Consider the following 26554-nt stretch of genomic DNA (forward strand, 5'->3'; position numbering starts at 1 on the left):
TTTCCCTTAAAAGTTTTATCTAAAAAAACCCCCAAATTTGGCAAGAAAATTCTTGTAAATATTTTCAAAAAAATTTGTAAAAATCTTCCAAAAAATCCTAAAAATATCTAAAGTGATAACATATATATCAGTAAAACTTCTAATCTTTTAAGAACATTCACATAATGTTCTTAAATTCTGAATGTTCTTAAAAAACATTTTTAACATTTCTTTTTTTCCACCAAAAAATGTTCAAAGATTTCCCAAAAATGCTGAAAATGTGGACATCAGAAGTTTCACTGTGAATATGTACATATTTTCCACATTTTCAAATTTTAAAACGGGTCAATTTTGACCCGCAGGACGACACGAGGGTTAAATGAGACATGAAGAACAAAGTAGTTTTGATAAACTATCACAATTTCAAACTTAGATCTGGAGATTTCTGACAGTCATTTCACAGATGAGTAGTTCAAATACTGTCGTAAAGCTGAAAATCCAGCAACTCTCTGATTTAGCAGTTTCTGACTCTGGAAAATGGAGTAATTTGGGCAGGATTAGTATGACATTTTGTCATATTTACTTGTGTCCTTGCCAAGAGTTAAGTGGTCTTGCACACGTAGGAGTAGCTTTCAAGGGGGAAAGCGCAATATTTAGGACTTGTGTATTTCTCCACCCCATAAAAACATTAAAGAACCAGAGGACTTTTATTTTGAAGAGCTAACTGTAGTGTTTTTGCATTGTGCTTGAATTCTATGGTTTCTTTTACATAAATAAATACATTTTCACCATACTTGATGCATAAAAAAATTACCACTGTGCAGAAAATTCAGTGTTTGTTGCTTAAATTTGATGGTTGTGTATGTGTCTCAGTATTCCCTGTTCACAGAAGAATCTCGTTATTTTCCACTTTCAGAGGAATACGTGCTTATCTTATCTTAAAATTTCCTTGGAGAGAACATCCAGTCCCTCCAATGTTCAAACGAAATTTATGCCTGAGCATAACTCCTAGTACAACCTCAGCACTTTGGCTTTTGGACAGAAATTAGTCAGCAAACTTTGGAGACAGAGCTGGTTTTCAGGCCAAGCTAACCAGTTAGCATTTGTAGCTTCATAGTCACATTAATGTGAGTAGGAAATATTTCACAAAACCTCTTCCTTGAATGTTGTATTATAATGTAATGTTGATTTTTAAAAAGGTTTTGGCTAGCATTACTTCATTGTGTCTCTTTGGGAAGTAATTTTTCCCTTTGGCTCCTCCTCTCATTCCTTTTCCATCCCATCCTCCTTCTTCCTTCTCCTCCTTCTTATCTGGGTTTTACTGTCTTTCTTCTTCTGCTACTTGTTCTCCCTAAACCCCCACTTTCATTTTTTCTCACTATCTTTTTCTAATATCACCTTTATCTTCCTCTCATCCTCTCCTTGCTTCTTCTAATCCCATTTTTTTCTTCCACTTGAATCTTTAACCCTTCTATCTCCACATCCTCTTCTTCTCCCACGCTTATTCCGCTTTTTCTCCCTCTCTTCCTCTTTATTCTTTACATCTGCGCTGGCCCTCGGCCTCAGAGACCAGGAAGGGCCGAGGAAATAACACCCATCCTCCGTGAATGAGCCATGCCAAACAGTCCCCGCCCTGGGTGAATGGACTGTTCCAAACATGACCATCGTAAACCTTCTGACAGGGAGACAGAGGGGAGATACAGATAGAGAGATGGAGGTTGCAGCCATTTTTGAGTCAACTCTAATCTTACTTTTTCACTCCGTGTGGATGCTGTAGTATCTCTGTAAGTTGGTATAAAGGCACTCTGGGGGGATTGTATCGCTGTAAACTTTCTGTATTCTTGGAGCTGGCTCAGCAGGGTGGGGGAAAGAGACGGGTTGTGGTCTTGTGGGCCGGCACTAGCAAGGGAAATAGTCCAGAGAGGCCAGCGTGGGAATGGGTCAGCATTTCTGACAGTGCAAGCCAAGCCCCCACCCTCGTTCCCTTCTCCCTTATCCATCCCTTCCTTCTCTCCCCTCCCCTCGGTTCACAGCAGCCTTTTCTCTCTCGATGCTCTCTCCCTTTTCCCTTCCCTCTCTCTCTCTCTCTAACCAAGGAGGGGTGAAGAATCTTTTCTCATGGGCTTTTCCCAAATTATTTTCACTGACATTTCTGAGATATTTTGCCGTAAAGAAAATATTTGGATATATTTCTCCCTAATAGGCTCGCCGATGCCGATGCTTTGTGTGCAGACTTTGTGAAATCAGAACAAAAACTTGAACTTTTAATTTTCCTTTTTTTTTAACCACATGTAAAACTAAGTTTGCATTATTATAGTGCTGCTCTCTCTGCGTCTGTTGCACACTCTATACCGGCAGGGACACATACCTGAAGCTTATTACTCTGGCTACACATCATTCTGTACAGGAAAAGGTGTCGACTGTGATAAAATCTGCAGATAACTCCTTTTTCCATTATTGTGCACGCCCTTTCCTTTCTCATTTTTCATTTCCCACTTCTTCTCTTTATCCTCACTCTCCATTTCACTCACTTTTTCCTTTTTTTTCTTTTTTTTTTTTCCCCTGCCTGTATCTCCCCCTTCCACCTCTCCCCATATTTCTGTCAGTATGCTGATAGAGTTTGGGGCCTAGGTAAGGAAAAGGGGATATTAAATCAGGGCTTTGGTTGTGTATGTGTCTCTAGCCAAGGCTGTGATTGACAGGAATGCTAATTCAGCTTTTAGGAGTTTGTTCTTTCTCTCCCACTGAGGAATCTTTAACCCTGAGATTGTCGTCGTCGCCACCGCCACCGAGGACTCTTTTGTTCCATTTTTAGCTGCTGTCGTTTTCCCTTTCTCATGACATTTGGTGCCGTTTCTGGGATGGATCTGTCCTTCGGGAATTATTGTTTCACAATTTTTTTTTTCCCCCCTCTGACAAAAACACCATGTTGCGCTGGCATTTTAAATAAGGGTTAATGCACTTCCTATTGCAGGGGACCCTCATTCTAGTTGATGTAATATGAATGCAACTCAAAAAATATTTACTTAAAGCAAGAATTTACTTTTTGAATAGCACATTTTTCTTCTTTAGCTTTGCTTCGTGTGGAATTGGCCAGTAGCTCATTGTGGCAAATGTTAGCAAACTTCAGATAACGTTGTTTCGGAGTTAATCTGATGATCTCATGGTGCTAAAATGCTGAAATGTAAATGTTTTACCTGCGTTTCCTCGAATATATTATCGCTTTAACTCGTGGCCACAGGGGCTAGTATTCAGCACAGGCTTCACTCTGGATTAGGCCGATTTTCTACACCCAAAAGTGCTGAATTATCCGAATTAAACAGACACACATGTGCTGACGTCACCGATGTCACCGTCCCACAGGTCAAACTTGGGCGTTAACGGATTCATCTGAAAAAGGAAAAGACGGGGGAAAAAGTGTTGTTCACAAGCCATAAAACCTCACATAAACCCGTGCAGCTTTAGCTCGGCTCACCACACATGTTGCAATTAACATGCAACGGCATGCTTCGCTGGCTGACCTCAAAGGCAGCGTTGTGATGTTAGGTAGCTGGGCATGTGGTTAGCAGTGGGAGTGGAAAGGTCAGGCAGGGCAGCATAGATCAAGCATGGAGCTCAGTTCATAGATGTCAGGTGGCCAGAAACACTGCAGTTCAGGCATAAGTTTGAAAAAAAGTGGATAGTGCCACTCTTTAGTTACTTATCTTGACTTTATGATGCCTTGACTTATAGTTCAGTATCAAATGTACTTTACTTTAGGGTGTAGTCTTTTTCTCAAAAACTATTGTACTATTCCCTTTATTCCCCAGACTGACTTTGAACTGGCCCCAGAAAAAAAGCCTGAACTTGTTGCTTCAATCAGATTTAAGCACATAAATATACAGTAGCTTGCTGGCCAACTTGATTGTTGAACAGTGGAGTCTTGTTTATAAAAGCATGCAGCCACACCCTTTACTTAGCCCACTGCATTAACTAAATATTCACAATCATCCACAGCGTGTCTGCTTCGGATTTTGTTCCATTAGGGTTTGAATTGTTCATAGATCTTTGCCTTTTTATTTATTTATTTATTTTTACAATGATTCATCCCTGCGTGGAGTGGAGACAGAAGTTCTCAAATTCTTAAATGGGAAAAGCAGATGTTTAGACATGACCTGCCATGACCCTGCTGCATATAGAGTATGCTTGATTGGTTATGCATAGTAATGAGAAAAATACACCCAATGGAGCAGAAGGAGGAACAGAAAATTCAGGGTGTAGCTAGAATAGTTCTGCAGCTGCTTTTACTGCTTACTTGAGCTTTTCAGTAAGAAATTCTGCAGAGTAGTTTTGTCAGAAAGCACTTCCTGGTTCAGTCTGAACATGTCTCTAAGTTATTGGCTGTTTTTCTTTCTTTTTAGAAGTTAGATGAAGAGGTCATTACCACTTAACTGATACCAGGTGCAGGGTTTTTAAAGGGTTAAATAATCAGATACCAATATATTACCTGATATTCTTTATTTTTATACATACATATATATATATGTCAATTTAAATTAAAATTTTGGACACATTGTTAAATAACCCCATCTACAATGTTTGTCATAAATTATATAGCAGCTTACATTGAAGCCACCGCTTGACTCCCCACAATCGTCTGCTCAGCTCAGATATGTACTCTGCTACATGTGCTGCAGACAGTGTTGATAGTGTTTCAATCCAAACACAAGCCATCTAAAGGCGCTTTTTCCACTAGCAACTACTCGACTCAGCTTGAATCGGTTTAGGTCGTTTTCCATTACGTTGAGTACCACCTCATTGTGGGTGGAGTCGTCATAGCACGGCGGCCCGGAAGTTCCTTAATGCCATTTATGTGTGACACAAACGCAACACAACAATGGAGGACATCAGGGTGATGGTATAGCTGCTGCTCGGTCATATTCAAATTTTGCCAAGTTCCGCGAAAAACAATGTGCACGTCACTGATGCCAGTTTTTTTTTTTTTTTTTTAAATGGCGGGTTTGGTTTTCGTGAAGGAGTCGCTCTTGTGTGTCGTCACTCCCTGTCCAATCAGTGGCCTGCACTCTGTAGACGTCACATTATCGGCTTGACTCAGCTCGTTTGGAACCCCGGCCAAATAGGTACTAAAATAGTACCTGTTACCAGGTACTATGTCCTAATGGAAACCTCACAAACCGCGTAGAGTCGAGCCGAGTAGGTGCTAGTGGAAAAGCGCCATTTATTATCCCAAGGATCATTTTCACTTTTATGCACTGTAAAAATATATATAACACATAGCCTAGCTCTGCCCAAATGTTAAGAAAAATGTCTGAATTAAACAAATGAAAAATTCTGTTAATAATAATGTTAATAATTTGGACTTAAAGGAGCTGGTAGGCAGATATTTTCTGAATATCTTTGGACAGAGTCAAGCTAACTGTGTCCCTTAGTTTTGCTGAGAGCGTAGATTTGGTTTCATTTCTCAACTGAACAACACATCACAGATGAATAGTTCAAGGACCATTGGAAAGTTCAAGATCCGATGATTCTTGCTGTTTTTACAGTTTCTGCCTCTAATAAATTGAATTATTTTGGCAGTTTTGTAAAGACACCATGCCTTTCAAACCCACTGGATGGTTCTAGGGTTCAGAGGGTTAAACTGGGAGGTTGATGTTTGTGTTGAAATGGGTGTCTCAACAAAATTGAGCTTTTGCTTCCAATTTTATTGAGCCAAACAAAATTCATCCTACCTCTGTCAGCACAAAATACTGCTAAGTAGTTTTGACATGATAAAAATCTTTATTTCAGTTTGTTAACTTTAGAAAAATCCAATTGTTAGATTTAACATGGTATTAAATTCCTCTGAAGGACTATAAACTATTGGTTTCTCCAGTTTGCTCTGTTCCAGACCAGTACAAGCTGTGGGCCAGAAACTCTCTGTTATCCTCAGCTAAGCCATGTCTCCAGACATTTTTTTTATCAGCTCGTGAAAACTGCTGCCACGATAAGAAGTATTGGTTGTTGCAGAGCTGACAGGTCGGCTTGATAGGAGAGAGGAAAGAAAAAAAAAACTGGGGGCAAATCCACCAGGTTCGGTCACTGTGATGATTACAGTCCAATTTAAAGAATCATTCGCTTTCAAGTTTCCAACTGTGAAGCTAAATTGAGGATGGGAAGAAAGAGATGAAGGGTGGAAAGTTGGGAGACAAAAAGAAAGAAAAAGAAAATGTGTCTCTTTGTCTTCTCACTCACTTTCTTGCTTTGTCTCCCTCAGGATGGCGAGGAATGATGATGATGAGGAGGAGGCGGCCCGTGAGAGGAGGCGCCGGGCTCGGCAGGAGAGGCTGAGGAGCAGGGAGAGCGAGGAGCCCAGCAGCCAGCCAGACAGCCTGGTCATGACCAACAGCCACAGGTGAAGCACATATAGCATCACTAAGTCTCTCTGTGGTGAATACTAGTCAGCAGTCGACTGAGGACACCAGGAAAGACGGAGAGAAAACTTTTTGGTGTAATGTCATCCTGCCTGTTGAGGTTAGAGGTGGCATCTCATCAATAAATAAGCAGTGAGTCACTTTTCTTTGTCAGATAAGCTCAGAAGTGTGCCTCTGAAGTCTTTTTACATCTCCTGGTGTTGAAGTTTTGGAGATTATTTGAAGACTTATTCTCACTTATTTACTCTTAGTGACCATGTCAAGCTTTCCTTTCTCTCAAGCACATTAGTACCATGATAAAGGTGCAGATTTAAGACTGGAAATTCATTTCTTTAAACAATGGCTCCTTGATCTCGCTCAAAAACAGACAAAAGCAAGCTTCATTTCTTGGCAGTGACTGTGAATTCTGCTGGTTTTTGTCATTGGTTGTTAACTACCTATTAAAACAAAAATTTACTCCATGAGTTGTTTAATCCAGCTGATTAATGATTCAGGTGACTTGCTTTAATAATCCATCATGCCTCTTTTTTCAATTCAATTCAATTCAATTTCAATTCAATTTTATTTATGTAGCGCCAAAAATAATTCAAATTGTCGCTTTACAGAGATGCTTTACAGAACCCATAGGCCTGAACCCCGAGAGCAAGCCCTAAGGCGACAGTCGCAAGAAAAAAACTCCCCTTTAACAGGAAGAAACCTTGAGCAGAACCCAGCTGCTTTTCAGAAAATGAATGAAAGTCGCATTTCCTATGAATGTGTCTCTCAAATTCCATCTCAGAATACTGTACAGATGGTTCATTTCACCATGACCACTGGTTATAGTCCTGTTCTAAACAGACTATTTCAGTGTCTATAGCTTTAAGTGCTGCTAAGCTACTGTTGCCCACACCTCCTTCAGGAAGAAGACTCTCTCTGCTTCTGTGATCGACAGTGTGGAGCTGACCACAAGGCAGCCTTGCAGATGTAAATAAGTGTGTGAGATCAAGACTTTCAATCACTGCTAACTATTGGTTTGAGTGATCATTTTAAATAGAAATGCTGGTGAATTCACAGCCCATCAGGTCCCTCAGCTTTACAGTTTCCACAGAGCTTTGACCTGAGGGCATACGATCAAAGCCAATTGTAAAGTTAGCTATATTAGCTGCACAATGCGCTAACACTTGTGGTGCATGAAGACTCTTGTGTTCACTCTTGCAGCCAACAGCAGAACATTTGATGTGCTTTGATCATTTTTGAGACATTTTATACTTACCACAAGCAGCTGTGGAAGGTAAATAAAACCCAGTGAACTTTGAGGCAGCTGCTCTCTCTGTGTGACTCACCCCGAATACAGCAAGCAGTGATGGGGAAGGGTTGTACAAAGTTTGAGCTAGACGACTATTAGTTCTTCATTTGGAACGTAGCAGGTCAACAGATTTCTTACTGGCTTGCAAAGCTGGGAGGCTATTGAGTATTGGGGTGCTGGAGTAATGACATAATAAACATCTTCATATCTTAGCAAATTTTATTTTACACCTTCAAATTTATAAGAACCACAAAGCACAATAAAAAGATCTTTTCATGATATGCAACCCTGTAAAAGAGGTGTTCAGTTTGCATTTGCTGGCTGCATACATGGCATTGTGGTGTTTTGGTAGAAAGGCATACTGTCCCTACAACCCAACATCCAATATCCAGGTATACAGGCTTTATCCCTGCATATATGCACCAGTGCAACTCTGGTAGATGGAGCTAAGCTAAGTATATCTTAACTAAATGTATGAGATATTTGTAGCTCATGATTCATACATGGAATTGTTCTGCAACTGTGACATAGCTGTAGTAAGGTATGGTATTGATGAAACCTGATGTAACCCCACATGGATTTTCAAAAAATGTTGGACATACTCCTCAGTAGTTCTGCTGGTTGTGAACGGGGCTTTTTAAACTCTTTGCTAGAGTAGTTGCTCCTTCACCTTTGAGGTAACATTCTGTCGCTATTGTTAGTAAGAGACTAGTCATCGGATACACATTCTTCACACTTCCACTCTTGTAATTTGTGTTTTGGAAAGGTGAAACATGCACGTCATCCTCCAAACTCTCTAAATGAGCCTAGCTGTTGCTACAGCTCCATGCACACCCCCTCAACAATGCATTATGTCATACCTATCCACCAGAAAGACTGCTGTAGGAACAAAGGAACTAATTATCAATTTCTATACAGTTTAAAGCTGTGAAATAAGTCGTCTTGGCTACAGTGGAAGTGGTGGGTCGCTCTGACATCTAGAAACACAGACGCTGCTTTGTGGTCATGAATGTTTCCCCTCTATGAGCTCAGAGATACATCCTGGGCCGGTCGAACAAGAGGGGGATTGTGCAGGAGGATGCTGAGGCAGGACCTAGCGCTCGCTGGCCATTGTTGATTGTGCAGATGCAAGGATAATGTTTGCCAGACTTTTAGGTCAGAATAGTTTGAGTCATGCTGTTTGCAGTGAGGTGGAAGAATAGTCATTTGGTATTTGATATACCTATTTTTGAGCAGTATACCTGTAGATTCTTTTACAGATGTTTTACCCATTATGCAAGAGGCTATTTCAATGTTTATTGATTGATGGGAATGTGTCAGATGTGTACTTTGATCCATACAGAAGAACGGCTTGATGAATGGTTATATTGGCTAATCAGACTGTCGGTCAGTCTATCAATGTGATTCAGACAGAAATATTGGTTATCTCAAAACCTGTTGGATAAATATTTGTTCATTCATGGCCTTCAGAGGATGAATACTAATGTCTTTGGTGGTTTTTAAGAAGCACAAGATTCTTTTTTATTGTTCTTTGTTTTGCAGACAATATACCACTCTATATGCCTCTAAAAATAAAAATAGTAAAGACCTTGCAGGACTGCTAAGATTTTGAAAAACTGGATGAAATGAATCTAGATGTTGGTCGGTCCACCATTTTAATACGGGCAGAAATATCTCAAAAACTGTTGGATGAATTTTTGTACACCCATTCACGAGCCCCAGAAGAAAAGTCCGAATGTATATGGTGGTTTTGCCAGTGATACACAAATACATATGCCTGTAAAAACACAAAATAAAAACCGTACTGGACTGCTGAAGTTAGTAAAATCCGTATGAATCCAAACTCTCTCAATATCAATAATTTAGTCAGCTAGACTATTTTAATGACCATGACCTCTTGAACTTGTTTGCCTCGTACAATTAATCTTTTGCAAAAAACTTTTTTGTGATCTTTGACGCCTTCTTCAAATGTATTAATCTACTTATTAAAACTAGCTTTCTTCAGTTAAGACTTTTATCCAACATGAATGCCTTTTTCTCTCTCGGAGACAAATTGTTTGTGGCTCATTACATAATACAAACTGTGGTTGCTTGTCTTCTACCAAAAGAAAAGCATCATCATGTAACACCTGTATTCTATAACTCCTTCCACTGCCGCCTTGCCCAGTCCAGCACTTATTAAATGATTTTATAGTTTGTTTTTAAGGTTTTAAATAGGTTTGTCACCTTTTTTTTTTAAGCAAAACTCGTATCATCACGAGTTAAAACACTGAGCTCGAGCAACCAGATACACTTGGATGTTGTAAGATCAAGGCAGAAAAATGAATGTGATCAAGCCTTTGCAGTGGCTCTTTATATTCTAATTAACCGTTTATCTTGTCATGTAAGAACTACTTAATTTTCACAAACTGCTGAAGTCGCCCCTTTTCTCAATTCAGTTCATTCACTCCGACTTCATCTTTTGTTCTGTTGTAGTGTTTCATTGTTATTTTAATGTTTTATTCTTATTCTAGTTAGATTAGTTTTCTAATCATTGTGTTATATTATGTTTTATGGCCTGCTAGTGTAGTTGTGTAGCACTTTGGTTCCACTCCTGTTGTCTGTATATTAATTTGATTTTGGTTCTGTTTCTCTTCTGGGCAAATTGTCTCAACAACTGTTGTCTCAATTAAAAATCAGCACATTATTATAGTCATTGTGGGAGTGCAAGCATACTGATGTTTGAACTTACCTGCAAAAAACCTTGTTCCTAAGCTCACAGAAGTATTAGCATGGCTGTAGACTCTCAGTCTTGATTACACTGCAGCAGGTACATAGCTGACAGAGTGAGATATAAAAATCCAGACCTGAAATCAAGAGAATGTGCTTATTTTCTGTTCATTTTAAGGCCTGACCTGAGTTTATTTGAAAGAATAGCTGTGGTGAAAACCTGTCGATAAAACCATTTGTCAGCATTCCCTGCATAGAGGCTATAAAGCTGACAACAACCGCTGGCAGCCACGATCTGGAAACTTTGCTCACAGAGCACGTTCAAGCTCCTTTTAGGGGTGATGGGCCTCGATCAAGGGCACTGTGGTGGTAACAAGAGATAATTTCATGCATTTACTTCCACTGGCCACGTTTTCTTAACAGCTCACGTCTGCTCTGACCTCAGAACTTCCTCCTCATTAGAAAAAAACACTGAAATGTTTGTCTCCTCTCTCTCTAGTGTGACAGAGACAGTGACTGTGAGCAGCTCTTATGGAGGCGGCGGAGACGACGAAGAACAGGCGCTGCTGGACCGGATGGCCAAACGAGAGGAGAGACGGCAGAGACGCATGAAGGAGGCGCTGGAGAGACAGGGGCAGCTGGACAACACCGAGGCCACCGACGGCGTCGCCACGGAGAGAAACAACGCAGAAGAGGAGAGACCCTCCTCCTGGCGTAGGGGTCGTTACCGTGACAATGAGGATGAGGAGGAGAAGCCAGCGACCTACAGTTCAAGGAGGGATCAGAAGGACCGAGAGGAGCCGAGAGAGGAAGAGGAGGCTGCTCCTGAAGCCACAGAGGTGGAGGAGGAGGAGCAGAAAGTTGAAGTGGAGGAGGACAAGCCGAGAAGGTCTTACTTGAGAGAACAGGTCAGTCACCTGTTTGTTATTTTTTCATTGATTTTTGCTGATTATTTAACTCCAGTAACTGACAGCTCCTGCAAATGTGATGCTTGTTTCTGTAGGCGTCAACTGACGAGCCTAAAATGCAAAACAAGGTATGGTGATCGATTTGCTGGCTTTTTGCAATGCACATCCCTGAGATTGTTCTGTCAAAAAAACTGCTATAATCCTTTTTTATAGGCTCTCGCTGAAGAAGAAACACTTTCTGTAGTCAGTGAGAGTTCAAATCAGGCCAAGTCAGCAAATTCAGAGGCTGAGGAGGATGCGATAGCGTCAGGGGAGGCGGAAGAGGTACCTGAGGATGATAATGTAGATAATTCACCAGAGAACAAGCCTATGTTACTAAGAAATGACAGTGAAGAGGACTTTGAGGTATCTGAGATACTGCAGTCAAAGGATAATGAGGTATCATACATGCGGTAAGAATTTCAGTAGAGGTGTGATGCACAGCACAGAAACTCTCTCTGGGTAACTTCAGTGTCTTTGAGAGGACACTTCAACAGAAGTCTTTCAAGATTAAACTGTTAAAAACACTCTCTTATTAAGCCGATTGTGTTGACTTTGTGATTTTTGTCAAAGCCAGATGCTGAAATTACCCGGACACCTCGTGTTTGTGAGTGCGGTTTGCGTCTTTCGCAAACTGGTGGTAACTGAGCGTGCTCTTTACGAGGTGTGGTTGCAGCCATGCAACCAGTTTTTTTAATGAGGTTAATGCTATGCTTCACAGCGTGGTCACAGTGTGTTTTCTGCATGTCTTCCACCTCAGCTGAGAGAGTGACAACACATCACATTACACGAGTCCACTCCAGCAACTAACAGAAGCAGAGATAGATAATTAAATACCTGAGCCATCATATTGTGTTCTTCCAATCAAAAGTTTTTGACCATACTAAGCGTTTTATCTGTTATCATATATATACATATATATATATATATATATATACATATATATATATCAACACTGAACAAAAATACGAATGCAGCATGATCATTGAGATAAGCCACACCCAAGTCAAGCGACGTTTGAAAGAACAATGGTCTGATGGTGTTACCAGTACAGAGACTCCTTTGACCATTGGCTATAAAAGTCCACCCTAATACAGCTTTCTTCAAATGACACGATGCCACAGATGAAAAGACAAAGACGAGAACTGGCTATTGGCTATTTGATGCTGGCATGTTCGTTAGAGCAGTAGCCAGCCACTTCAGTGTCCTCAACTTCATCATTTGTGGTCTAAGGAATAGTTTCAGACATGACTTGACAGAAAATCGTGCCACCGCTGGAGCCCAGAAGCGTCACATTAAGCTTGTCCATCTGCGAAATTGTTTGAGATCGACTTGGGTGACTACTGATGAAACTGTTGGTCTGCACAACCAGAGATCATCTACTTCCATATGTGAGGAAATGCCTAATGGAAACTGGTTGATGCCCACACCGAAACCGTGATTTGACATCAGAGCTATTTTGTAGTGGACTCCACTGGGCAACAACTCTTTGTTGGACAATAGATGGTCCATTTCATCCATGAGTCTTATTTTCCATTGTACAGCGCAAATAAAAATATTTATTTATTCATTTATAGATCACTTTTCAAAATCCAGGTTACAAAATGCTTAATAAGGGAGCAAAATAAAACAGACAAGACATAAAATCATCTTAATTTAGAGACAGATAAAAGCACATGGTGTCAAAGAGGTAGAAAGGTTATTTAATGGAATAAAGGACAGTTAAAAAGAAAATTAAATCTCAAATAAAGTAAGGAAAGGCTCCTCAATTTAAAAAAAAAAGTCTTAAGGTGAGACCATTGACTCAGCTGACCTAATTTTCTTTTGCATAGCATTTGGTACAGGGAAACACTGCATAGATATTGTATGGATAGTGGCCCATGAAGGCGAAGGAGTGATGGTATGGTCGAGTGATTCCTCCCAGTTTAAAAGATGGAAGACAAGATCATTGTTTTTTCTATTCCAAGAACTGGACCAAAAACATGTCTGCATCTTGATCTTGTTGTTCAGTCTCAACACCCAACAACGTCAACATGAAATCTTCACACTCATGGTTACCAGTCCATTTGCCGCCATCACTTGACAAAAACAACTCAAGGCTGGCTCTTGTCACCAGAATATACGCTGCCCTTCTGCTAGTGTAGAAACTGAAACATAGCAGCATCAACAATCTCAATAACCACAAACACCTCAGATGTGTGACTCGTGACTGATTTCTAGTCTGTGACTCAACTCTCCGTCTGACCTTTATCATTTGAAATTTAGTTTATACTTGATTGTTTCATGACGTCCATTCTGTTGTCGGGATACGATATGTTTGAAACAACAAATGCTTATTCCTTCTATGTTAAAATCATTGGACAGAATTTAATAAAATATTACATGCTGCCTTTATATGTGTGTTTAGTATATTACTATAAGAATAAGTGAAAAGTAAACTGAGAATTGCTGCTGGAAAAGCAAAACTTGGGTTAATCAATCCACTTTTATCAGCAGTAGTTCATTGTGTTTTAAGTAAAAACAAGCATCTGGACTCTTATTTAACAGCTCAAGTGAACACTTCGCTCCTTGATTTCTTGTGTAATGAGTCACTTACTCAAGCTGATGAACCAAACTTTTAATTTTCTAGTCAGTATTTTAACCAGAACTTTTCTTAGTCTGAAGAATAATAATATATGGTCTTCAAAACTGGACTGGCTGTGCACATATTGGACTTTGCCATGTAATATTTAAAAGATAGAAAACTTGAATTATGTTTTTGATGATGAAGAGGTAGAAACTACACAGCTGGAGACACTCCCGGTGTGATCACACGTTAGATAATCCTCAGTCAGCAGTAAGTCTGGAGTGGATTCGGTCAGATGTGACGTTCTGTGTTATTTTATTTGGGGTGTGCTCTCTTTCCCCTCATGCGACATCGCGCCATGTCACATGATCGATCTCGCCTCCTTCCGGCATTCCTCACCCGTCACATCTGTATTCACTGCATTTGTTTGGCTGCAGGTGAATGAGAGGGGCGGAGCCAAGGAGGATGAGAGGAAGCACAACGGAGGGCTGCACGAGGAGGCGACTCCCAAACAGCACCGGAAACCTGAGAGGACCCTCAGGTACGCGAGAACAACAACACACAGCGAGTCACTGTCTGGTTCTCAGTCCCTCTGGGGATAGCCAGGTCTTATAAATTATTCAGGAAACTCGGCATTCATCGGATTCATGCCCCAGTTCAGCGCCAGTTAAAAATAAGTGTCTGGAAAATCTAAATAATTGCAGGTGAATGTGATTAGTCTGTGCAGCATGTTGTGCTAAATATTGCTAGTTTCACCTTTTGAACCCCAGTGTTTTTCTAAATTACCTGAATTATACCATTTATCAGGGCCAGAAACTGCATAAACAGGATAGTGTTGGATCTTCAACTTTCCTTAAGCAGTCTTTGACTTAATCATATCTGACTTTTGCTCTGTGACCAAATCTACACCATATGCCTGGATATATCATTAAATTCACTTCATTCTACATGTCTCATTTAGAAATTTACCAAAATTAAACCATTTATACTCACCAGGTTTTGTAAAATACAAAAAATTCTGTGCTTTTCCATGAAACCAGGCTTCAGTGAGTCAGCTGTGACCAATAATGACAAAAATTCATGGACTTTCTCAGCGGAACTGGGCTGAACTGCAGGCAGTATTTACACATAAACAATGGAAACAAATTCAAATGTTAGTAATAAAATGTCTGTAGCATGCAGTCACATTTTTGATTTGATTGTTAACATTTGTAGGTACTTGGAAAAATGTTGCAGTGGTTGATTCTGTTTTTTTCCTATTTTTTTGTAAAATGATAAATCAAAGAAATTTAATGTTTTTTCTTTTTTAATAATTCATGGCATCATAACTGTCATACTGCACAGTAGATTTTTTAGGTCTCTCTACTTCTAGTCATGGTTGTTCTGTTGCCATAGAGGTTCAGTACTTTATATGGCATTAAAAACTGTAACAAGAGAAAAATGGCTGGAAACTGCTTGGAGTTTTGCCAATACTTTGTCATTTTTATTGTCAATATTTCGCACCTGGTTGATTGTCATTACCAATTCTAGAGCAAAAGACAGGATATCTTTATTTTGAAGTTAATTTGAGGACAATCAATGACAGACAATCCAATTCCACCCAATAATTGACAGTCAAATATACATTACAGCAAAGAAAAAGTAGTACTACTATATGAAGTAAGTATATCAGTGCTCTCTACTATCGACCACTTGTGGAAAAGTACTGCAGTAACTTAATATTCTTTGGCCAAAAGACTGGCAGAAAAGATCAAACTGCCTAACAATCACAGATCATTGTGATCTGATAGGGGAAGAAGACACATATTCCTATAAAATGCTTTTCTATATGTAAAGCTATGGAGGAGAAATGTTGATTTTACCCGTAGTGCTGAACAGGGGCAGTTCTATCAGACAGGAACTTATCGATGTTACAGTAACATTTATTGTTTGTTGCTCAGGCTGCCATAAAAGCGTGGAAGTATTGCCTGAGGCCCCTTGCAAAATAATTGAAAAGCATATCTGAATCTGATTTACAAGCAAACAAGTTGTTTTTCTTCAGCATTCAGCTCAGCAGTGGTGTGTTTTTTTATCATGGGTCACCTACCGTAAGTCCTGAGGGTGAAACACTGGTGTGAAATTTGAAACGAGCTGTAACTTTATCTCTGCAAAGGTGATTGTTGGCGTTTTGTATGCGTGTTTTGGTGTGTTCATGTGCGTCCGCTTGTCCGTGTGAAAGAGATAAATCCATCGCGTGTGCGTTTGAGTATTCAGTCTGGATCAAATGTCAAGCTTTACCCTGGACTTCCACCAGCTCTGCCTCCTGACCCGTGTTTTCATGTTGCAGTCGTGGCAGCGTTCGTTCCCCTGAGGTGTCCGCGGGCGACGAGCAGGACGACGCCGCCCGCCTGGAGGCAGAGCGCAAGCTGGAGGAGCTGAAACGTCGCCGCGACGACGCCGAGAGCGAGGAGTTCGAGAAGATGAGGCAGAAGCAGCAGGAGGCCGAGGTCGAGCTGGAGGAGCTGAAGAGGAAGAGGGAGGAGAGGAGGAAGGTGCTGGAGGAGGAGGAGCGGCAGAAGAAGCAGGAGGAGGCGGAAAAGAAAGCCAGAGAGGAGGTAGGATTCGATTTTTTAGGTTTCACTTTACGGATGCTGTTTGATCAGTTCTGCTGTGTCTAGATTTCTTGTTTCTTTCTCATCCGGTTTTTAAAACTAAAATCCAATGTTGGTATAAAGTGTAAATCCATGTTGCCTAAAAATATTTTTCAGTTTCCATTAAGCTCACGCAGCATTTGCTGTTGTTAAATCTTAGGAATTTAAGACATCAGTCCTTCTACAACATGAAACATTGCGCTGTTAAGTTTGGATTTCCATTCATGTTGTTCCTTTTTCTTATTATAATCCAACCGAGCGTTTCCCTTTTTGATTGCAACGCTTAGATCTCTGGCCAAGTGGTCCATGAGAGGCCACAGCACAGCCATAAAGCTGTTGTCATTTCCCTGTAACTTGGATCTCAGCCGCTCCTTTTTAAAAACAATAAAGATTTCCCTAAATCAGTGATTTACAGTATGAAACCAGTTGTTTAAAAGCTTGGATCCTCTGGAGTCTGTTTCGCTGCACACTCACCGCTGTGTTTGCTGTTATTGTTGTCATGGAAAAGACACATTCTAGTCAGCATTGGCAAATATCTGAACTGCAATTCTCACATGAATGAGTTGTCCTGCCAACTCGCATGGAGTATCGCATGGAGTATCGCATGGAGTATCGCATGGAGTATCGCATGGAGTATTGCATGGAATAGTCACATCTCAGATATGACTGTCAGCAGAAAACAATGGCTAACCAGAAGGGAACTGATTTTTTACTGTCCACCTACACAGATAGCGCACCAATCAAATGACCAAGGCAGATAGTATTCAATAAGAACCAAAAAGCCCTCAGAGAACATTAATGACATTAGATAATTTGCAAGTTTTAGAATACGTCCATTTCTTCCAACACTGTAAAATATATAAATATGTTGCACATGTTGGTTTAATTGTGAAGACTGTGCTGCCCCTCCATCATTTGGAACATTTTTTCTTTTCTTCTGCGGTACTTTTTACAAAGTTTTAGGTCATTATCTTGTTGTATAGTTGGGTGAATCTTTGATAACTGTTCAGTTTCAGGTCAGTTTCACTGGACTTGAACTGCTTACATTTCAACATAACTACAAAAGTGGAGCGTGTAAAAAACTTTTGACCAGGAGTGTATATATACCAATTTCTAAGCATTAAAAAAAAATATTTCAGTGTGATGTTAAAGGTCCTGTATTGCACCCTTTTTTCAGCAAGTTGATTAAAGTCTCTCATGTCCTCAGAACGTCTCTTTCAAATTTGCAGCTCAAAATACTGCTGGTAATAAGATGGATCATTGCGCTGAGACTGTATAACTCCTGGTTTTAGTCCTTTTCTAAACAGGCTGTTTCAGTGTCTGTTGCTTCAGGAAGAAGACTCTCTCTGAGTCTGTGATTGACAGAACAGCAGCTGACAGACATAAATGAGTAACTTTATATCTGACTGATATTTTTTATGCGTAAATATCGCTGATTGTCCACTAAGATCTGACCTGTGGCATATCTTCAAAGTTAATGGTTAGCCACATTAGCTACACAACATGCTATTTTTGTCGTGACATTGCAGTCAAAAATATATATAATCCAGTGGATCTTCAGTTCTTCCGATGCTGGGAGTGCATGAAGACTCTTGTGTTCACTCTTGCAGCCAACAGGAGAACATTTGGTGCGTCTTCCTCACAGTTTAGACATTTTAGAGTTTCCCTAAAAGGTAAGTATACCTGGTGGACTGTGAGGCAGGTGCTCGTACTAAATGGCTCATGTGGAAGCAGCAGTGAGGAGGCAGGATGATGCAAAATATTAGCTTGACGACTATTAGCTCCTCTGCTTGAAGGTAGCAGTTCAGTAAAATTCCCACTGGCTCTTAAAGCTGGGAGGTTATCTAGTTTTGGGTGGTCTTAAAGTCAACATCTTTACATCTTAACAGCTTTTCTTTCATACGCCTAATTTTATAACAACTACAAAACACAATAAAATGGATTTTCACCGTGTGGGGACTTAACGCTCATTTGTCTCATTTACTCCTCTCTCATTTCTTTGAAATGACACAACCCAAGTGCTTTCTTATTCTTTCTCACCACTCTCATGTTGATTTAGCCTTTGCACCTGTGTGCATTGAAGCTCATGCATCACACTCACGCTAGCGCCGCCGTGACGTTATCTCATCGTAAGTCACCGTTATCATGACTCAACCTATTCGGGTCCCCACTTGTAACTCACATATGTTATTCCTCTTTCCTCTCATAACGACCTCATCCTTATGTATCTCGACCGCGATAACCTCCCCCTTCCTTTGTGATCCCGTCTGTGCTGAAACGTCGTTCATTTTCCCTCCCAGCCGCTCACTCGCTCGCTCACTCTAAAGGCCCCGCATTCTCACTATTACCCAGACTGGTCGTCTTTGTTGATCTTGGCTCCGAATGTGGCGGCCCGTCTCTCGCTATCTGCCCCTGTTCTTCTCCTCTTGTGTGATGTTAATGAGGCCTTTTGGTTTGTAATTAAAAGATGGCCCAGAGATACAGAGAGACTAATTAACCAAGACAAGGCTGCTGGAGAGGGCTGATATACTGCCAAGCATCAGCCCTCTTCTGAATACAGTACAAATGGTTCATACATTAATTGTTTTTTTGTTTTCTTTTTTAACTATTTGTCTGCATGTCCCGGGTTTTCCAGTTTTTTGTTTTTTTTTCTGAGGCAGACAATCACTGTAAATAAGAATTTGCTGTGTGTAATTGAATTTGTCCCTCACCTGCTTCATTGGATAAAGTAAGTAAATCAATTAGAGGGTGACATGTATCTATTGTCTGGGTCAGCTGCATTCCTGGTTGTTGTGACATACGCTGTTTCACATAATAATCCTCCCTGTCACATGGAAATCATTCAACTTTTACCAGGCTCTTGAGGGATTTTGCACGTTCTCCTCAAAACACCCATCTATTAGTTTGTTCCCAGGCAAAAATCCTCCGGAGCGCAGGAAGTCTGTTTTCGGTTTCCAGCAGCAACAGCGGTTTGTTTAGAGTAAACAGACGTGAAGTGGGCACTTAGCATGAGCAGCAATATCCGGCATGGCTGGACAGGGAAATAACAGCGCCACCTACAAATGCCCTGATGAAAAAAACACTCTGAACTCCAAGCAACCTCTAGCTGTTTTTTTTTTCTTTCTTATGTCACATTTTTTCCTCACTCTGCATTCTTTTTGTCACTGTAATCTAAAGTCCTGCACAGCTATGAAAACAGCACAACCATGGTTATAATTTGAGGTAACTAAAAAATGTGTTTTGTGCAGTATGACATACTTATGTCATAATTCATTTTTTTACAAAAATTGCAAAAACCCGGAATCAGCATTTTTCAAAGTGCCCACGTATGTCACCAACATTAGAAAAACAAATACTACTTTCATTCGTAATTGGTTTCCTTACTAATCTCCTCTCTGCCTTGTGTAAACACTGCTGCAGTTCAGCTGAGTTCAGCTGAAAAGTGTCTGAATTTTTGTCACGAGACAGTTTTTTGTAGCTGATTCGCTCATGGCTTCACAATTGTGTGAAAGGATGTAGAATTTTTATTTTTTTTACAGGATCTTTTGAGTGTAAATGCTTCATTTGTGGCATTTTTTAAAACTGCACATGTAGAATAAAGGGTTTTAGATGAAATGTCATGATTTTAACCTGAGATTTAGTTCATTTTTCCAACAGTCGTTAAAAAGTTTTTACTCGCATCAGACATTTTAAAGCAGATATTGCACCTCAATGCACTGTTACACTTTTTTTATACTTGTTTTTATAAAGCTTTTTGTTGTTCTCTTTTATAATGTGTTGGTTTTTGAAAGTGCCAACAAAGTTTGGTTGTAGAAATGCAATGACAATAAATATCATTGAATCTTGAATCAAATTATTAGTTTAAGGACCGTCAGATGGTTGAAATCCATCAGTTTTCTCTGTTTTTGCTGTTCCTTGCTCTGATCATTTTGGTAATTTTGGTGATTTTTAAAAAGAAGACATGACTTTCAAACCCACTGATGGATTTTTGAGGTTCAGAGTGTTGACATACAAATACCAGTCAGCACCAAAAACACTGGAAAATTAGAAAATGTTGAGGGTTTTGCATGCATGAGTGCATCTGCTGAACTGCGTCAACTGTTTTCCTCAGGAGGAGAAAAGGAAGATGAAAGAGGAGATCGAGAGGAGGAGAGCAGAGGCAGCTGAGAAGAGACAGAAGGTGGAAGACACCATGGACGGGGAGGACAAACCGTTCAAGTGTGTCAGCCCTCGAGGCTCCTCTCTGAAGGTCAGTGCACCATTTCTAACCTCTCACATCTGACCGTCCACCCGGCCCTGCGTCCCACCGGCACTCATGCAGTCGTAATGATAATATGGTCAGACACACCAGTCAAAATCTAGTGTTCAAACAGTGGGCTGATGCTGGCTGAATAGAAATTTGTTTCTGGCAGATTTCTTTTTCAGCTGGAGCTAACAAGCTAATTAGTCAAACATTAGCTCCGTGTGTCGGTTGAAAACGGCGTCCCTCGCTGACTTTTAAATGTTTCCAGCTGTCTCGTTTTAAAACAGTCTTTCAAGGGATTCTGAATATGCACTTGATGGCTGCATAGATGATAGTAAACCGTTAGCTGACACTTACAAAGACACACTTTAGTTTGCTTGTATTACAGTGTAGACCTTGCTAGTTCAAGTTTTTATGTAGTATAATGAAGAAAAATGAACAATCATGCTTATTATCATTCAAACTACACCTGTTCGGTTGCTGAGTATGTATACTTGTCTTTATTTTTTTGAGAAATTACATGAAACGCAACAGCTTCAGTGTTTAGTGTGACGTGTCCCCCCCATGCTGTTTTTTCATTCAGACATCAATTCGGCTCTGGGACGACCTCCACTGCCAATTTAAAGGTCCTATATTGTGCCCTTTTCAGCAAATCAATGAGTGTCCTTACAAAGTGTCCTTCCATTTTTCAGCTCAAAATACTGCAAAAATGGTCACCATGTCTGTATAACTCCTAGATTTAGGCCTGTTCGAAACAATCTGTTTCCATGTCTGTAGTTTTAAATGCAGCTGTGATACTGCTGTCCATGCCTCCTTCAGGAAGAAGACTCTGTGTGTCTTTGATTGACACCGCAGAGCAAAACAGCTGACAAGATGCAATTAAGTGTGTAATTTTCTCTTTGAGCGGTTATTTTGTAAGAAATGGTTTTACGTAATGTGTTTGATGAGTTTGTCAGACAACGTTTGAGTTATAAAGTGGGTAATATAACAGTGCAAAGCTGCAGCTTGGAAAGGGGTTCGTGACATGTAGTCATAACAGGCTGGGTTTCACTCACTGTTTCATAAAATATGTGAGAACAGTCTAATTTAGATTAAGCCATATAAAAATGCAGGATGTGTGAGCACAGAGAGCAGGAGAAAAGTGAAGAGATGGAAACACCAGCCAACTTATTAATTTATTGTCATTCAAACACAACCTGTTTAAGATCACACTGTTTATTCCAGCTCGCTGTTGTGTTTGTACGGTATGGAGATGAATTCAGGGGACGTCGTTGTGTCTTTTAATGTCCCTTATTGTGCAAATTCATGTTTATTGTGTTTTGTGGTTGTTACAAATGTGCAGCTGTAAAGTAAAAGCTGTTAAGGTAAGGTCACGTGAAAACACAGTGACCCACCCAGTCCTCATTTATTGGTTTCAAATTAGTGTTAAAGTTTCAGCTCTCTGAATGTCGGTCAGTATTACAGTTTATCAGACCTCTGACATGTGGACATACGATCAAAGCTAATGCTAATGAAGTAGCCGCACAACATGCCCACGCTAATGATTTTCCAAACATTTCTCAGATGCTGGGGGTGCATGAAGACTTGTATTCACTGTTACAGCTGGCAGAAGCATTATTATCATGTATTTATTTTTTTACACGACATTTGTGTGCTAATCAGTAGCCCAGCTAGCTCAGTCGGTAGAGCATGAGACTCTTAATCTCAGGGTCGTGGGTTCGAGCCCCACGTTGGGCGAAGGAATTTTAAACCATGCTGTTGAGGGTGAATGGTAGAGAGTTTGCTAGCTCATCTAGCAAAGGAGTTTGATTAGCATAAGTCTTTGCCGAACAGCAGAAGAGAAAAGATACTCTGAAGCTTAACATTTCAATCTGTTACGTACTTTACTGACAAATTGTAGCTGGCTAGCTAACATAGCAAACACGTTGTTTAAGCAAGAGTGACAAGACAGCTCTCAGGTTTTGTTGAAAAAATACTCTGATGGAATCATTGTTTACAGCCATTAAAAGTATTTCACAAACAAGTTAGCAGGTTAGTGTGTGGCTTTACCACTGTCTCTTTAACCTAATTGCTGCATGTGCTGCAATGGAATTGCAACTTATCCCATGTCTCTTTTTCCTTTTTAGAAATAAGCTTAAATATCAGTTGAGCTGTAATATTCTCCTTATATAGTTGAAGTGTGTTACCAAATGTTTGCTAATTTACACATCCAGCAGACAGGTAGCAACATTAGCTTTCATTCATGGTGGTGTTTTTTGCCACTTTGCGAATGTAAATCCAATATCCATCCTTGTTTTGGCTCAGTTTTTGGTCTCCACCACCTCTTAAGACAAATATGCGGCTTCTAAAGACATTTCCAAGCGCTGACATTTCTCAGATGCATTTCTCAGATGCTGGGAGTGCATGAAGATTCTTGTATTCACCGTAACAGCTGGCAGAAGCATTGTTATCATTTATTTATTCAATTTTTTGCACAACATTGTTGAATTAACGACTAGCCCGGCTAGCTCAGTCGGTAGAGCATGAGACTCTTAATCTCAGGGTTGTGGGTTCGAGCCCCACGTTGGGCGAAGGAATTTTAAACCAATGTTGTTGAGGGTGAATGGTAGAGAGTTTGCTAGCTCATCGAGCAAAGGAGTTTGATTAGCATAAGTCTTTGCCGAACAGCAGAAGGGAAAAGATTCTCTGAAGCTTAACATTTAAATCTGTTACGTACTTTACTGACAAATTGTAGCTGGCTAGCTACGTCGCTAACATAGCAAACACGTCGTTTAAGCAAGAGTGACAAGACAGCTCTCAGGTTTTGTTGAAAAAATGCTCTGATGAAATCATTGTTTACAGCCATTAAAAGTATTTCACGTGATAATGGTAGAGGGTTTGCTCACTAATCTAGCAAAAGAGTTAGATAAGCATACATTTCTGCCGAACAGCAGGAGAGAAGATGCTCAGAAGCTAGTATTTCAATCTGCTACGTACTTTACTGACAAACTGTAGCCAGCTAGCTACCTCACTAACATACCAAACACGTCATTTAAGCAAGAGTGACATGAAAGTTATCAGGCTTTGTTAAAAAAGTACTCTGATGAAATCATTGTCTACTAACTTTCCAGAAATTAGAAGTATTTCACAAACTAGTTAGCAGATTAGTGTGACGCTGTACCACTGTCTCTTTATGCTAATTCCTGCATGTGCTGCAGTGGAGTTGGAACACTTAACTTATCCCATGTCTCTTTTCCTTTTTAGAAATAAGCTTAAATATCAGTTGAGCTGTAATATTCTCCTTATATAGTTGAAGTGTGTTACCAAATGTTTGCTAATTTGCACATCCAGCAGACACGTAGCAACGTTAGTTTTCATTTATGGTGGTGTTTTTTGCCACTTGGCAAATGTAAATCCATAGTCATCCTTATTTTAGCTCAGTTTTTGGTCTCCACCACCTGTTAAGACAAATATGCGGCTTCTAAATACATTTCCAAGCTCTGACCTCTGACATGCGGACATACGATCAAAGCTAATGCTAATGAAGTAGCCACACAACATGCCCACAGTAATGATTTTCCAAACATTTCTCAGATGCTGGGGGTGCATGAAGACTTGTATTCACTGTTACAGCTACTAGAAGCATTATTATCAATTTTTTAAAATGTTTTTACACAACATTTTAGTCTTAAAGCGTAGCCTGGTTAGCTCAGTCGGTAAAGCATGAGACTCTTAATCTGAGGGTTGTGGGTTCAAGCCCTACGTTGGGTGGTGGCATTTTAAACCATGTTATTGGGTTAAGGGTAGATTGATTTCAGCTCTCTGTGCTTTTACTGCAATATCTTAAACATTCCTTTCAAAGTTAGCAGAGCTTGAAGAATGGCAGAAGTAACCATGCCTTATCATACGTTAACAGCTTTTACTTTACACCTGCGAATTTAAAACAACCACAAAATACAATAAACATAAGGGACATTAAAAGACACAACAACATCCCCTGAATTCATCTCCATACCATACAAACACAACAGTGAATGAAAATAAATGAGTAAGTTGACTAATGATGTGCTCTTTGGCCTTTCAAGCAACATTCAGTTACTATTGTAGATATTAAGCTAGTTAGCTGGAAGTGCTAATGATTGCAGCTTTGGTTTGAGCAGCCAATCACACCATTTAATTAATTCAGATAATTCAGTTATAGCAGCCGTAATTTTAAAACACTTTGCCTGCAGAACTCAAGTTTACTTGTAACCAATGTTCCCTCTAATTTTTCATGAGCCTGAGCAAACACACAAACTCCCTGAGCGTCCCTTGGACCACTGTGAGCAACATCAGATGTGTGCACTGTGGTCACACCAGCATCGCATCCATATCCAATATTTGTCTCTCTTTACTGTTGCAGCGGTTTTGCAAATTGCAGACGGACCCTGTTCACTCCATAGACACCAATGTTATTCCTGTAGCTTGAAAGACAGCTACTTTTGATAAAACTGGGCTTATAGCACATTGTCTGCCTTGCAACAATGGGAAAGAGGCACCGTTTATGTTTTGACAACCTATATCTAACGAGTTATTGATGCTGGAAGTCCGAATCTGTGAATATCTTTTCAACTTTACTGAACTTGGGGCCACTACCACCTAAGGAGTGATATATTTAATTTTGAAAAAAACATTTAGCCATACTTAAAGCTTTAAGTGCTTTATTAACACGGAACTAAAAATTTTGTATTGTTTTATTATCACAGGTTCTGTCTGAAAAAAGGTGGCATCATTTTAAACAGTGAAATCAAACTAACAAAATGTAATGACCAACCAGTGAGCAATACTGGATTCTGCAAAAACATAAACAACTTTTTTTTAAATCTAAATCTTATCTTAACACAGTTAATGTATTAACTTATTTCTGTGTGTATGCATGTATTTATTGATTTATTTAGTACTGTTAACATATCAGAGTTCTGAGTGAATTTTTCTTAAGATAGGCAAAGGCCATTTATTGATCACATATAGGCTCTTAAATGTTTATTAAAAACTAAAAAGCATTTTAAAAAAAACAATTTAGGCATTTATTGAGTCACTAAAATACTGTAGAGTACAGACCACATCAGCATGATTATAAGCATCCTCTGGTAAATTAACAACCAGATACTGATGTCTCTCACCATATGGACTTCAGGAGATGACTGGGGGATGATAAACTGTGACCTACTGGTTGGATTCTCTCTGTTCTCATGTTTCTTACATGTTTGTCCCCTGACAGCCGGGTCCTAATGTTTTTTGAGCAACACACCATACTATGACGTTTTTACAATGATGGTTCTACTATGAAACCAGTTTGACATGTTCAGGTGTTCTTTGTGTGAAAACTCAGAGATTTCAGGTATCAGAAGGTGGTTTTCAACTTTCTTTGTTAATTTTCTGCTTCAATTTTAAACTAAATTTACTTTACTAAGCCAGCCCTCTGGACTTCCAGTAAGCTGTGTTCCTATTGGCTGTCCAGGTGGCTGCTTGGTGTTATCAGGAACACCTGAGCAGCTCAGTGTCTTCCTGCTTTATTTAGCTGCAGACAAACATTTCCTCTGTTTCTCTCCACTGAACTGGGTTTGGCTCCATTGCTTTAGTTTGTTCTTTAGGCGTTAGCTTGCAGCTTCCAGCAGTAAAATTGTCTTTAATGTGTTTCTTGGTGTGTTTTAGGGCTTTGTACTGGATAGTTGTCTTGGTAAATGTGGTTCTTTAGCCACAGTTAGCACATGGTGCTAATGTGTGCAGTGATTAGTGGATTTGATGCAGCTGAGTTGTGTCTTTA

The 26554-nt window shown here is 39.9% G+C and overlaps 1 protein-coding gene and 2 non-coding genes across 11 annotated transcripts in view; all 3 read left to right on the forward strand.

Annotated features, from left to right (window-relative positions):
- The window catches only part of cald1a (caldesmon 1a), a 96683-nt gene that overhangs the window by 42159 nt on the left and 27970 nt on the right, over positions 1–26554 (forward strand). For 5 of the 9 annotated variants that reach the window (XR_008600201.1, XM_055006475.1, XM_055006474.1 and 2 more), the window contains exons 3-9: positions 6233–6370; positions 10883–11291; positions 11387–11419; positions 11505–11729; positions 14334–14437; positions 16223–16490; positions 20638–20775. Coding sequence is in view for 8 of the 9 variants with exons in the window: in XM_055006475.1 (XP_054862450.1) it covers positions 6233–6370; positions 10883–11291; positions 11387–11419; positions 11505–11729; positions 14334–14437; positions 16223–16490; positions 20638–20775 (1315 nt within the window). In the remaining variant the exon portion in view is untranslated. The remainder of the gene's footprint in view (positions 1–6232; positions 6371–10882; positions 11292–11386; positions 11420–11504; positions 11730–14333; positions 14438–16222; positions 16491–20637; positions 20776–26554) is intronic. The other 4 variants (XM_055006477.1, XM_055006478.1, XM_055006479.1 and 1 more) reach the window with 3 other exon arrangements.
- On the forward strand, positions 22434–22506 carry trnak-cuu (transfer RNA lysine (anticodon CUU)). Its single transcript has one exon. It is a non-coding gene; the product is annotated as a tRNA-Lys (tRNA).
- trnak-cuu (transfer RNA lysine (anticodon CUU)) lies at positions 23267–23339 on the forward strand. The gene has a single exon. It is a non-coding gene; the product is annotated as a tRNA-Lys (tRNA).

Source organism: Amphiprion ocellaris, chromosome 21 (genome assembly GCF_022539595.1).
Source record: "Amphiprion ocellaris isolate individual 3 ecotype Okinawa chromosome 21, ASM2253959v1, whole genome shotgun sequence".
In the NCBI taxonomy this organism is placed as follows: domain Eukaryota; kingdom Metazoa; phylum Chordata; class Actinopteri; family Pomacentridae; genus Amphiprion; species Amphiprion ocellaris.